Source organism: Callithrix jacchus, chromosome 3 (assembly GCF_049354715.1).
Source record: "Callithrix jacchus isolate 240 chromosome 3, calJac240_pri, whole genome shotgun sequence".
NCBI classification, from domain to species: Eukaryota; Metazoa; Chordata; class Mammalia; order Primates; family Cebidae; genus Callithrix; species Callithrix jacchus.
The window spans coordinates 57,932,219-57,945,014 of record NC_133504.1 but is presented as its reverse complement, the minus strand read 5'-3'; the positions used below and the strand labels follow the sequence as shown (position 1 = coordinate 57,945,014).

The 12,796-nt window shown below is 37.9% G+C and overlaps 1 protein-coding gene across 18 annotated transcripts in view; it reads right to left on the bottom strand.

The window, feature by feature from the left end:
* The window catches only part of ELF2 (E74 like ETS transcription factor 2), a 131,571-nt gene that overhangs the window by 7,372 nt on the left and 111,403 nt on the right, over positions 1 to 12,796 (bottom strand). For 10 of the 18 annotated variants that reach the window (XM_078366486.1, XM_035292927.3, XM_017970239.4 and 7 more), the window contains 3 exons: positions 10,107 to 10,220; positions 7,975 to 8,148; positions 2,704 to 2,790 (listed from right to left, as the gene is read on the bottom strand). In XM_078366486.1, coding sequence (XP_078222612.1) covers positions 2,704 to 2,790; positions 7,975 to 8,148; positions 10,107 to 10,220 — 375 coding nt within the window. The remainder of the gene's footprint in view (positions 1 to 2,703; positions 2,791 to 7,974; positions 8,149 to 10,106; positions 10,221 to 12,796) is intronic. The other 8 variants (XM_078366490.1, XM_002745348.6, XM_035292932.3 and 5 more) reach the window with 3 other exon arrangements.

Genomic DNA, 12,796 nt, shown 5'->3' with positions numbered 1-12,796 from the left:
TGCATGTGGTCAAAGCTACTTAGAAGGTTGAAAGAGGAGAATACTTTAGCCTGGAAGGTTGAGGCTGCAGTGAGCTTGATCATGTCACTGTATTCCAGCCTGGGTGACACACTGAGACCCTGTCTCTAAGGAAAAAACATTATTTTAATTAAAAATTCTGTATCTGGTTTTAAAGAAAATAGGATTCAGAAAGAGAAGCTTTCCTCACCAGGTAATAAGGAATTTGCCTATGACAAACATTATCACAATTTTGCAGAAGAAAAAACACTGGCTGGATTTTGAATACAGGTTTGACAGTTATAGCTTTAATTATTACATTACATTATAACATATTGCCTCAAATTTAATATAAGACTGAAATTGTAATGAGATGTGGTTTTAATTGGTAAAAATTGGTCACAAAGTTTTTCGAGTGTTAAGCACAAGATCTGAGTATAAGAGATACCACTAAGGATAAGAATTATTTAAAAGCCAACAGTAATAACTGTATATTTACAGTTTACTTTTCTAATGTTTACTGATACTATGTTAACTTTTAAAGTCTTCAATATAAATTAAAAGGTAAAACCTAAGATGTTAGAAGTGTAAAACAACCAAGACAAACAAGGAAATAAGAAAAGTATCCTAAGCCTCTCCCAAATTGGGTCACCACTTCCTGAATAAGTCTTCAGTATAACTTTTTTTTTTTTTTGGTCTAACTAAATACCAAATTTCTTGGTAGGCTTACTGGAGACAATTTTTTTTTAATTAGACTTAATTTCTGTTTTAATTATTTAAAATTATTAAGTCAAACCACCTGATAAGAACAGAATAAATTTAAATATATTAATGCAAAATTTATCCAACTATTGACTACTGGTCTGAAAACACTTACTCATAGAAGTGATAAATTTTTGGATATCAGCTTAACAGACAGAACACATCTAAAACCACTATTGAAATGGTATTTTATCTGTCAGAAACTGAGTGAAAAGAAAATTAAAGCCCAGATGCAGTGGCTCATGCCTATAATCCCAACACTTTGGGAGGCCAGGGTGGGAGGATTGCTTGAGGCCAGGAGTTTGGGACCAGCCTGGGCAAAACAGGGACAACCTGTTTCTACAAAAGATTTTAAAATATTTTTTAAAATTAAAAAAAAAAAAACTCAATCTTTCTGCAAAAAGAAAAAAATAAAAATAAAGGATAACAAGAAAGTAATAAAAATAATTTTAAAAAGAAATGGTACTTGAAATCATCTTCCTCAACAAATTAAGAAAGTACAGAATGGGGGGAAGTTTGGTGCTATTTTTATTTTTAATGAGGATATACAAATTCTAAAGCAAAAATAGGCAAGGGACAGTGTGGCTCATGCTTGTAATCTCAGCATTTTGGGAGTGTGAGTTGAGAAGATCTCTTGAAGCCAGGAGTTTGAGACCTGCCTGGGCAACAAAGCATGAGACCTCATCTCTAAAAAAAAAATTAGCTGGATGCGGTGGTGTGTGCATGTAGTCCCAGCTACTTGGGAGGCTATAACCAAAGTAGTACAAGGCTGTAGTAAGCTATGGTCACGCCACTGCACTCCACCCCATCTGTAAAAACAAGAAAAACATAGTTTTGTTCTGAATTGTGACTGACGTGACTGAAATTTGTTGACTGGAAAATTAAATTTAGCTTGTCTTCAAGTTTTGCATTGTTTCTAAACAGTTAAGAAATTATGTATCAGACTGGGTGCAGGGGCTAATGTCTGTAGTCCCAGCACTTTCAGAGGTGGAGGCAGAAGGATCACTTGAGCTTAGGAGTTTACAGACCTGCCTGGGTGACATAGTGAGACCTCATTTCTACAAAAAATTTAAATAATAAAAAAAAATTGCCAGACATGGTGGCATATGCCTGTGGTTCCAGCAACTCAGAAGGCTGAGGTGGGAAGATAGCTTAAGCCCAGAAGCTACAGTGAGCCATGATCACACCACCACACACCAGCCTGGGCAACAGACAGAGCAAGACTCTGTCTCAAAAAAATAAGAAAGAAAGAAATTATCTATTAGAAACAAGGCTTAGTTGCAACCCCTTTTAAATTATAGGTGGCTATAACTGAGGATGAGTGCTACTGTACATACACACATCGCCTAAGTCAATGTTCTTTTTTTTTTTGAGACGGAGTTTCGCTGTTGTTACCCAGACTGGAGTGCAATGGCACGATCTCGGCTCACCGCAACCTCCGCCTTCTGGGTTCAAGCAATTCTCTTGCCTCAGCCTCCCGAGTAGCTGGGACTACAGGCGTGCACTACCATGCCCAGCTAATTTTTGTGTTTTTAGTAGAGATGGGGTTTCACGTTGTTGACCAGGATGGTCTCGATCTCTTGACCTCGTGATCCACTGCCTCGGCCTCCCAAAGTGCTGGGATTATAGGTGTGAGCCACCGCGCCCAGCCTAGTCAATGTTCTTAAGAAGGACATCTATCAGACATCCTTAGGACTTTTTCCAAAAGTTCCTATATCCCCCATAATACTACTATGGCTACAGAATCTCTGTGGGGTAGGAACTGGGCACAGATATTTTGAAAAAGCTCCCCATGTGATGCTGATACATCCCTTATTAAGAACTATTACCAATGACAGCATTCTCACATATGCATGTACTAGAAATAAGTTTCTTACAAATGCAAAAATGTCACCTAACTGAAAAAAAATCATCTCACTTCCAAAGCAACCCTCCCCAAATTACCTTTTCCTTCTCTCGGTTTCTTCTTTATACCTAACTCAGGAGACCCATTGGAAATTGGTGATTGCTGGGTCTTTGGTTTACGTCCAACTGAAAAAATAAGATATCGAAACCATACGTTGAAAACAAGAAAAATACGAGAGGCACGATTAGCAGACTTTCTGATTACACATTATTCATTTAAATGGACACTAAGTTGTAGATGAATATACTCTGTGTATGAAAAGCTGCTTCTAAAAGGAATATTAAAAACACTTTTATATTTTGGATTATAGCAGTCAGTAGTAATCTCTGTCATATACATTGGCAGAGTCTTGACTGCCATATACATTGGTCAGAGCTTTGATCTGCTAATCTTTTATGTTAGTGTAGCAATAGAAACAAATCCTAGTTAAGAACTTATTTTTCTGTTCTACGGGATTGTTAGAAACAGCTTTAGCAACTTATTGTAGAAGATCTGACAATCTGCGAAGCCCTTTGAACTCAAATGAGGAAAAGTAAAAAATATCACTTTCAACTGCTCTGTATAAGTTAATTCAGAAGAATTTAAGCATAGGTGTTTCAATTTCTCCACTTCCACAGATATATTATATGGGTGAAAAACTTCCAAGTGATTATTTTATATGTCTAATAAATGATTGTGCCCTTCCTTTTGTTCCTCCTCATTTTTGCCATAAGGCTCCCTCAGACAGACCAGCATCCACAAGGAATAGAAAAAAAAGTAAGGGCTATATACTTTACTACGCTAAAGAGGATTAAGCCTGAAATGAGTCATATTGGATCCTCAGCACAGATGGATGAACACTGGCAGGTGAGAGGCAGCCTCAAGAAATAAATTGGGAATATTTATGTTGTATTTTAAGATCAAACACACACACACACACACACACACAAAACCTTTTTTTTTTTTTTTTTTTTTTTTTAAAGATGGAGTCTCTATCTGTCACCAGGCTGGAGTGCAGTAGTGTGATCTTGGCTCCCCACAACCTCCACCTCCCAGGTTCAAGCAATTCTCCTGCCTCTGCCTCCCAAGTAGCTGGGACTACAGGCACATACCACCATGTTCAGCTAATTTTTTTATTTTTAGTAGAGATGGGGTTTCACCATGTTGGCCAGATGATCTCGATCTCTTGACCTCATGATCCACCCGCCTTGGCCTCTCAAAGTGCTGGGATTACAGGCCTGAGCCACTCTGTCTGGCCTATATTTTTTTGTTTTAAGTCACTCAGACTGGAGGAGTGGAGTGGTGCAAACATGGCTCACTAGAGTCTCCACCTCCTGGGCTCAAGCAATGCTACTGCTTCTGCCCCCCAAGTAGCTGGGACTACAGGCATACATCATCATGCCCGGCTAACTTTTCTATTTTCTGTAGAGATGGGTTTTTACCATGTTGCCCAGGCTGGCTTTGAACACCTGAGCTCAGGCAATCTGCCTGCCTTGGCCTCCCAAAGTGCTGGGATTACAGATATGAGCCACGGCACCTGGTCGTATTTTAAGATCAAATATACTATTACTGATTTGGTGATTATTCCACAGCTGAGATTTCTGATGTCACTCTATGCTTCATTAGGAAGCATTAGTTAGATTAATTATATAAAGAGCTAATTAAAGCATCTTAACATTTGTATTTCAAAATGCATATATTTTAGTATTTAATTCTGGTAATTTTTTTTTTTTTTTTTTTTTTGAGATGGAGTTTCGCTCTTATTGCCCAATTGGAGTGCAATGGCACAATCTTGGCTCACGGCAACCTCCACTTCCCAGGTTCAAGCGATTCTCCTGTCTCAGCCTACCGAGTATAGCTGGGATTACAGGTATGTACCACCATGCCCGGCTAATTTTGTATTTTTAGTAGAGATGGGGTTTCTCCATGTTGGTCAGGCTGGTCTCAAACTCCTGACCTCAAGTGATCAGTCCAACCTCAGCCTTCCAAAGTGCTGGATTACAGATATGAGCCACTGAGCCCAGCTAATTCTGGCAATTCTAATCAAGAAGTCTGTTTTAACAAAAATTAAAACAGAAAGTTTGCTGGTCTCTGTTAGAATACAGCTTAATTACTCAATCTAAATAATATTTATATGTATGAATCAAGACAGTAATAAAACACCTTCAGCATCTCCTAAATTCTAGCACAAAAGCCCAGCTTAGTAGAAAAGTTAGTGTAAAAATGCTTAATTTACTTTCTCATAAAGCAGCACGTCCAAACTTATGTTCCTTGATAAATTTCTTCTGTAGAAAAATGGGCTCTATAGTCATATTAACTTTTAGATCATCATATGCTATCTTCTCTTGGAAGATAACAGGATGCACAATGCACATTAGTATATTAAAAGCTCTCAAAATAAAAAGAGGGGTTGATATTTAAAAATAACCTAAATTTGTATATCCCAAATGTTCTTAACCACAAAAATATAAATAATGATACTCTTATTTTTCACTCTCTCCCTTGCAGACAGAATGGTTAAATGTATTTTTCTTTTCTTTGACACACGGTCTCACTGTCACCCAGGCTGGAATGCAGAGCCACAATTATGGTTCACTGTAGCCTCCCAGGTTTAAACAATCATCCTGCCTCAGCCTCCTGAGTAGCCAGGACTACAGGCGTGTGCCACCATACTTGGCTAATTGTTTTCATTCCTCCAGATGAGGTCTCACTATGTTTCCCAGGCTGGTCTTGAACTCCTGAGCTCAAGCAATCATGTTGCCTCAGCCTCCCAAAGTGCTAGAATTACAAGCGTGAGCCAGCATACCCTGCCTTGTAATTTTTAAATGGTCATTAAGAGCTTTCACAGAAATAAACAAAATTAGTATTAAATTGGCAAAGTATTTCCTCATTTATATCATATCATATCTTCATTCCATATATGGCCCCTGTTTTTCATGATCTTTTCCATCTTCTTTTATTTATTTAGTTTCTGAGATGGAGTTTTGCTCTTGTTGCCCAGGCTGGAGTGCAATGGCACAATCTTGGCTCACCCTCTGCCTCCCGGGTTCAAGCAATTCTGCCTCAGCCTCCCAAGTAGTTGAGCTTACAGGCATGTGCCACCATGCCCAGTTAATTTTGTATTTTTTAGTAGAGACAGGGTTTCTCCATGTTGGTCAGGCTGGTCTTGAACTCCCTACCTCAGGTGACCTGTCTGCCTTGACCTCCCAAAGTGCTGGAATTACAGGCTTGAGCCACCACGCCCAGCCTCCATCTCCTTTTAAATCTTTTTTTATTTTTTTCTTGAGACTGAGTCTCACTCTGTCACCCAGGCTGGAGTGCAGTGTAGGATCTCGGCTCACTACAACCTCTACATCCCGGATTCAAGCAATTCTCTTGCCTCAGCCTCTGAGAAGCTGGGACTACAGGCATGCAACACCACAGCCAGCTAATTTTTGTATTTGCAGTAGAGACAGGATTTCACCAGGCTAGTCTTGAACTCCTGACCTCAAGTGATCTGCCCGCCTCAGCCTCCCAAAGTGCTGGGATTACAGGTGAGAGTCATCGTGCTCAGGCTTAAATCTAAATAAATGCAAGTATTTTGTGACAGCTCCCACTGGATGCAACCAGCTAAGTACTACCTCCAGCACACAGTGGGTAAATAAGGCTATTTATATGTATGCCTTTTGTTTTTAAATGTTTACATCAGAAAGTAATTCTTCCTCCTAAACTCTCTTATTTATACCTCTCTCGAGCTACATATATACATGTGTGAAAGCAGTCTTCTTCTCATCTCCCTTATAGCAACGATCACAGAATGGTACAAATTGTGGCAATATGAAACACTATATTTAATGAGTAAGAGAAAATGCCATTATTTCAAACACACTTTTATTTTTTACTTAATTTACTCTAAAATGTGAACAGTTAGAGGAGAATTAGATTTTTTTTTTTTTTTTGAGACGGAGTTTCGCTCTTGTTACCCAGGCTGGAGTGCAATGGCACGATCTCAGCTCACTGCAACCTCCGCCTCCTGGGTTCAGGCAATTCTCCTGCCTCAGCCTCCTGAGTAGCTGGGATTACAGGCACGCGCCACCGTGCCCAGCTAATTTTTTGTATTTTTAGTAGAGACGGGGTTTCACCTTGTTGACCAGGATGGTCTCGATCTCTTGACCTCGTGATCCACCCACCTTGGCCTCCCAAAGTGCTGGGATTACAGGCGTGAGCCACCACACCCGGCCCTAGATTTCATTTCTAAATCATTTCATTTCTAAAAGAATTAGCATTTCATTTATTTCCAATTTTACCTTTGATTTGAACAGAAAAGGACCCACTTACTGCCCATTTCCTCATGATGTTGAAAATGTGCTAGAGCCTTGCGACTTACCCATAGTCATCGGGGCACCAGAAATTTCAGCAGGAGTCAAATAGTAAGTGGAAATGCTCTTTACCCACTGGTGAGTTTATGCCAATTAGAAGTCTCTCTTTATATATAATATTATTTTATATATCGCACTGTTTTTACCTCATACCTTCTGCTTTAAAACACTAAGACTGCTGATATATATTACTCGCAATCTAAGTGTTTCAAAGCAGAAAAAAATTATATAAAATATATGTCATACTATATATTTTATATTAAAAATATATAATTTTTATAATTAAATATAACATATAAAAAATATATAGTATGACATGTATTTTATATTTTATAAAATATACAGTATGACATATATATCAGTTTATATATTATAAAAGAAAAAATATACATATAATATATATGTCATACTATATATAATATATAGCATGACATGTATATATATCACTGTTTATTTGGGTTTTTTGAGATAGGGTCTTGCTATGTTGCTCATAATGGCCTCAAACTCCTGGGCTTAAGCAACCCTCTGACCTCCTGAGCAGCTAGAACTACAGATGTGCCTGGCTTTTTAAAAAATATCCATAAAAGCAGAAGTTCAGACTTTGTAAAATAAAGAATAAATGTTCTCTCTTTTTTTTTTAAAGTAACTAAGTACCCATAAAAGGATCAACAAGGAGAAGATAAAGTTAAGACAACGTACAGGGAATCTCTATCTGCCTTCTGTGTGTCTAACACCTATTAAAATATCATTGTCAGGCAACTATCTTCAAGCCTTACATGTTAACTCCTTTAAATAGTATGAGTACGTTAAAATACTACATTAAAACCTCAATGTTGATTCTTTGAGAATATCTGGTTAAGATAACATTAATCTTAAATCTACAGTATATACTATTTTCTATGTCCCTTGATGAGGACAGATGCCAGAAAACAATTTCACCTGCCTTCTCAGAAATGTATAAGTATACCCTACCTTTTTTCTTTTTCATTGGTTCATGGCTATCTGGTGATGTAGGAATAGGAGAGGTATCCATTGGTTCAGACTCTTCAGTTGACACCTCCACTACAGTTTCTGTAATGACATCTGGCCTCATAGCAGCATGGATAAATTCTGGAGTTGATACACAAGGAGGAACAAACACTTCCACTATAAAAAAAAGTTGAAAAATTAAAATTTCCCACCCCCATCAATGTTTCTTGTGTGGACAGTTCAATATTTAGAAGAGGTGAGGTTTATTAAGAATTAAAGCAGGGTAAGAGCTTAATACTGAAGAATTTAATTTGCTGACTATTCAATATGATGTAAACTACACAAGAAAAATAAATGCAAAGAAAATCAACTGAAAGGAAAAATGTTAATCCTCTGGGTAAGGCAAGGACCATGAATAGTCACTCCGTTCTTTCACACATAAGATATCTTCAAGCTCATTGTAAAAAAATTCTAAATTATTCTAACAGTTGGGAAACCATTTGAAAACAATAGTATAACACTGAGTTAATAATTACTTTCCATCCACATATCCATCACTATTTTTAACAGGTAATACATGCTGGTTCAAAATCTGAAAGATTTATAAATATGTACTCAGTAAAACATAAGCACCTATAGTTCATTTTAGAATATGAAAAGGAAAACTTGCTCATACAGACAACAAATATTGCCTTTCAATATTTAAAGAGTCCTGATTTTTTTTGTCACTAAAACAGTAGGTACAGATTGTAATCTGGTTTTCTAGTACATACAATAATGTTGCTCTGGCTTCCTTCTAATATGCACAAATAACCAAGATATGATATTTCTATTTCTGCTTTTTTGTTTTGTTTTGAAATGGAGTCTCACTCTGTCACCCAGGCTGGAGTGCAATGGCACGATCTTCACTCACTACAACCTCTGCCTCCTGGGTTCAAGTGATTCTCCTACCTCAGCCTCCCAAATAGCTAGGATTACAGGCATGTGCCACCACACCCTGCTAATTTTTGTATTTTTAGTAGAGATGGGGTTTCACCGTGTTGGCCATGCTAGTCTCGAATTCCTGACTTCAGGTGATCCACCCGTCTCTGCCTCCCAAAGTGCTGGGATTACAGGCGTCAGCAACGCCCAGTTCTGATATTTCTATTTCAATTAAGAGATACAGTTAACACATACCGTGTCTTAGATTAATAGACTGACCAAAAATGCTATACATTTCTTCTATCTCTGATTAATACACTGGATTCTATTTAAATTCATGCCTGTAATCCCAGCACTTTGGGAGGCCGAAGCGGGAAGATCACAAGGTCAGGAGACCAAGACCATCCTGGCTAACTCAGTGAAACCCCATAGCTACTAAAAATATAAAAAATTAGCCTGTAGTCCTAACTACTCAGGAGGCTAAAGAGGAGAATCATTTGAAACCGGGAGGCAGAGGTCACAGTGAGCTAAGATCACACTACTGCACTCTAGCCTGGACAACGGAATGAGACTCCATCTCAAATTAAAAAAAAAAAAAAAAAAAGAATGGTTGCTTTTAGCATTTATTATAAATCCCATTGAGTTGAGCCAATCTTTCTGTATCAAGTCAAATTGATATTTGGGCATTAAATTAAAATTAGGACAAATTAGAATTAGTACAAAATGACTATCAAAGTTGGTCTTAAAGACTAAGAGGGACCACAAGAAAATAAAAACACAATCTGAAAGATGTTAGAAAAAAATGGCAAAAGCTCCCTTCTCTCTCTACCGTATGGTTCTCTGGAGTTACTACCCATTTATCATTGAATATAAGATTAAAAGTGGTCACAACAGGCAACTGTTTCCATCTCTCATACTCTCAAGGACTATGAGGGCTTATAATTTGCCCAGAGTTAAGGAAATAGACAGGACAGTGTAAATAGCTATTTAATAAATATCTGTCTATAGTAGACATTTTCTGTTTTATTGTGATAATTAAGTATTTTAGGACTTGGAGACCTTAGTAAATAAATTTCAGTACTGCTGCCATATGTTCATGTGTAATAGATCTTTGAGAATCCCCAACAATCCCCCTGCATTAACAAAACAAAACTTTATTTTAGATATATCAAGTAGTATGACACGTTTAACAAAAGAATGAACAGTTTACATACCAGGACTTCTTGAATCCCTCAAGCAGGTAGGAGATTCCATATGAAGCAGGGCTTCAGCAGCTTCAATTGTCTTATCTGTACAGTGTGCATTACTGCTATGAACTGATGCTTCCACTGGAGGAAAAATAAGTTCTACTCAATTAAAAATACACTAAACACATAACTAAAACATATTACTAAGAAATATAATCACTCCTGAAAGAGAAATGAAAAATAAATATAAAATAACACATGAATAACTCTAAGCCACTGACATCCATTACTCTAGATAAATTACTTACAGAAATAATTTGTAAAAAGCTAGTATCTATATTTTATAAAATAAATACTGATATAAAATGAATGTTGATTATAAAGTAACCAATGATGTAAATCAGAAATTATGCACTGGGCAGTGGCTCACACCTGTAATCCCAGCACTTTGGGAGGCCGAGGCAGGCGGATCACGAGGTCAGAAGTTTGAGACCAGCCTGACCAACATGGTGAAACTCTGTCTCTACTAAAAATACAAAAATTAGCCAGGTGTGGTGGCACATGTCTGTAGTCCCAGCTACTTAGGAGACTGAGGCAGGAGAATCACTTGAACCTGGGAGGCAGAGGTTGTAGTGAGCCAATGCACTGCTGCACTCCAGCCAATGCGCCACTGCACTAAAGGCAAGACAGCAAGACTGTCTCAAAAAAAAAAGAAATTACTAAGAGGTTGGCCAGACATGGAGACTCACGCCTGTAATCCCAGCTACTCAGAAGGCTGAGGCTGGAGAATCACTTGAACCCAGGAGGTAGAGGTTGCAGTGAGCCGAGATCGTACCACTGTATTGCAGCCTGGGCGAGAGAAGACTCTATCTCAAAACAACAAAAAAAGAAACTTGACAAGTTTCTGCATCTTACTCAAAGGAAAACAAAGAAAGATCCGTCCTTGAAATTTGAACTGCATCAACTTTGGGCCAATACTAATTTGTAGGAAGGGAAGAAGGGGCAGGGAGAGGCTGGTTGCAGATTAACAATCCTAAAAGCCAATTATGTATTTTGATGCACTGCCACTAAAGCCAGCGGTAACGCTAAGCCACTGATATCTATTAGTGTATATACATTACTTACAGAAATGCATGAGTAACTCTAAGCTATTGATATCCATTAGTCTATATAAATTACTTACAGAAATAATTTTTAAAAAGCTAGTATCTACATTTTATAAAATAAATACTGATATAAAATGAATGTTGATTATAAAGTAACCAATAATGTAAATCAGAAATTACAGGCCAGGGACGGTGGCTCACATCTGTAATCCCAGCACTATGGGGGGCAAAAAAATTTTATTAATATATCATTAAGATAAAACAAATTTTATTACCTTAATAATATATTAATTTCACATAACCTAACAGAATCATGCTGAGTTAATCAATTAATTCAGTTCTTAGAGAACCTCTTGAGTGACTTGAGTACAGTAAGCCCTCCATATCCAAGGGTTCCACATCAGCAGATTCAACCAACCTCAGATTGAAAATACTGCAGAGGAAGGGAGGCAATAAAAAATAATACAACAATTAAAAACACAATGTAAATACTACAGCATTTTGTATAAGGAACTTGATTGAGCATCTTAGGATTTCAGTATCTGCCAGGTGGAGGAGGCATCCTGGAACCAATACCCCAGGTATGCTGAGGAGCAACTGTACTCTCCAGGCAGGGCTGCCTAGAGATGGATAATAACATGCATTAGATTTACTGCCAAAGTACTTGGGAACTTTCTTTACAATTAACCTTGCTCTCTTCAGAGCCTCAATGGGTTTTAACCTAAGACTTTTTCTTAAAGAGTTTATTCTTCCCATGAAGCCTTCAAATTCTACCACCCTTTGTATCTTTCTTCTAGCACTTCCTTTATGCTTTGCTGATTATGCTACTTGTAAAACAATGTGTGGTATGGGCTTTCAGGTCCAAAGGCTTGGATTCTAATCTCTGCCACTTACTTCTGTTACCTGAGGTAAGCAACTTAATCTCTCTTAAACTTCAATTTCCTCTTTCATAGAGCAGAAATATGGTAATTTCTTACCATTTCTATAAGATCATAAACTCCTTGAGGTCTTGGGGCGGGGTGGGGGGGCTATCTTAACCCATCTTTACATATGCCATGGTTCCCAACATAGACTTTTCAGAGTAGACACGCAGTTTTTTGTTTTTTTGTTTTTTTGTTTTGAGAGGGAGTCTCTCTCTGTTGTCTGGGGTGGAGTGCAATGGTATTATCTCAGCTCACTGTAACCTGCACCTCCCAGGTTCAAACGATTCTCCTGTCGCAGCCTCTCATGCAGCTGGGGCTATAGGCACAGGCCACCATGCTTGGCTAATTTTTGTATTTGTGGTAGAGAGAGGTTTCACCATGTTGGCCAGGCTGGTCTCAAACTCCTGACCTCAGGTGATCTACCCACCTTGGCCTCCCAAAGTGCTGAGATTACAGGTGTGAGCCACCACACTGGGCATTAATTTCTCTTATGTAGTGAATTAAGGAGAACCCACTGACCTTACAGGAAAATCAGCAATTCAAGAACAAATTTTATTATCTTAAAAATACATTAATTGCACATCCTGACTTAAAACACTCAATAGTTAACTTGGTAAGAGATTCTGAAACATGGAATATTTAAGAGCCTCTAACTTGACAGATTTTTTCAAGATGTCCCCTAAAGGAA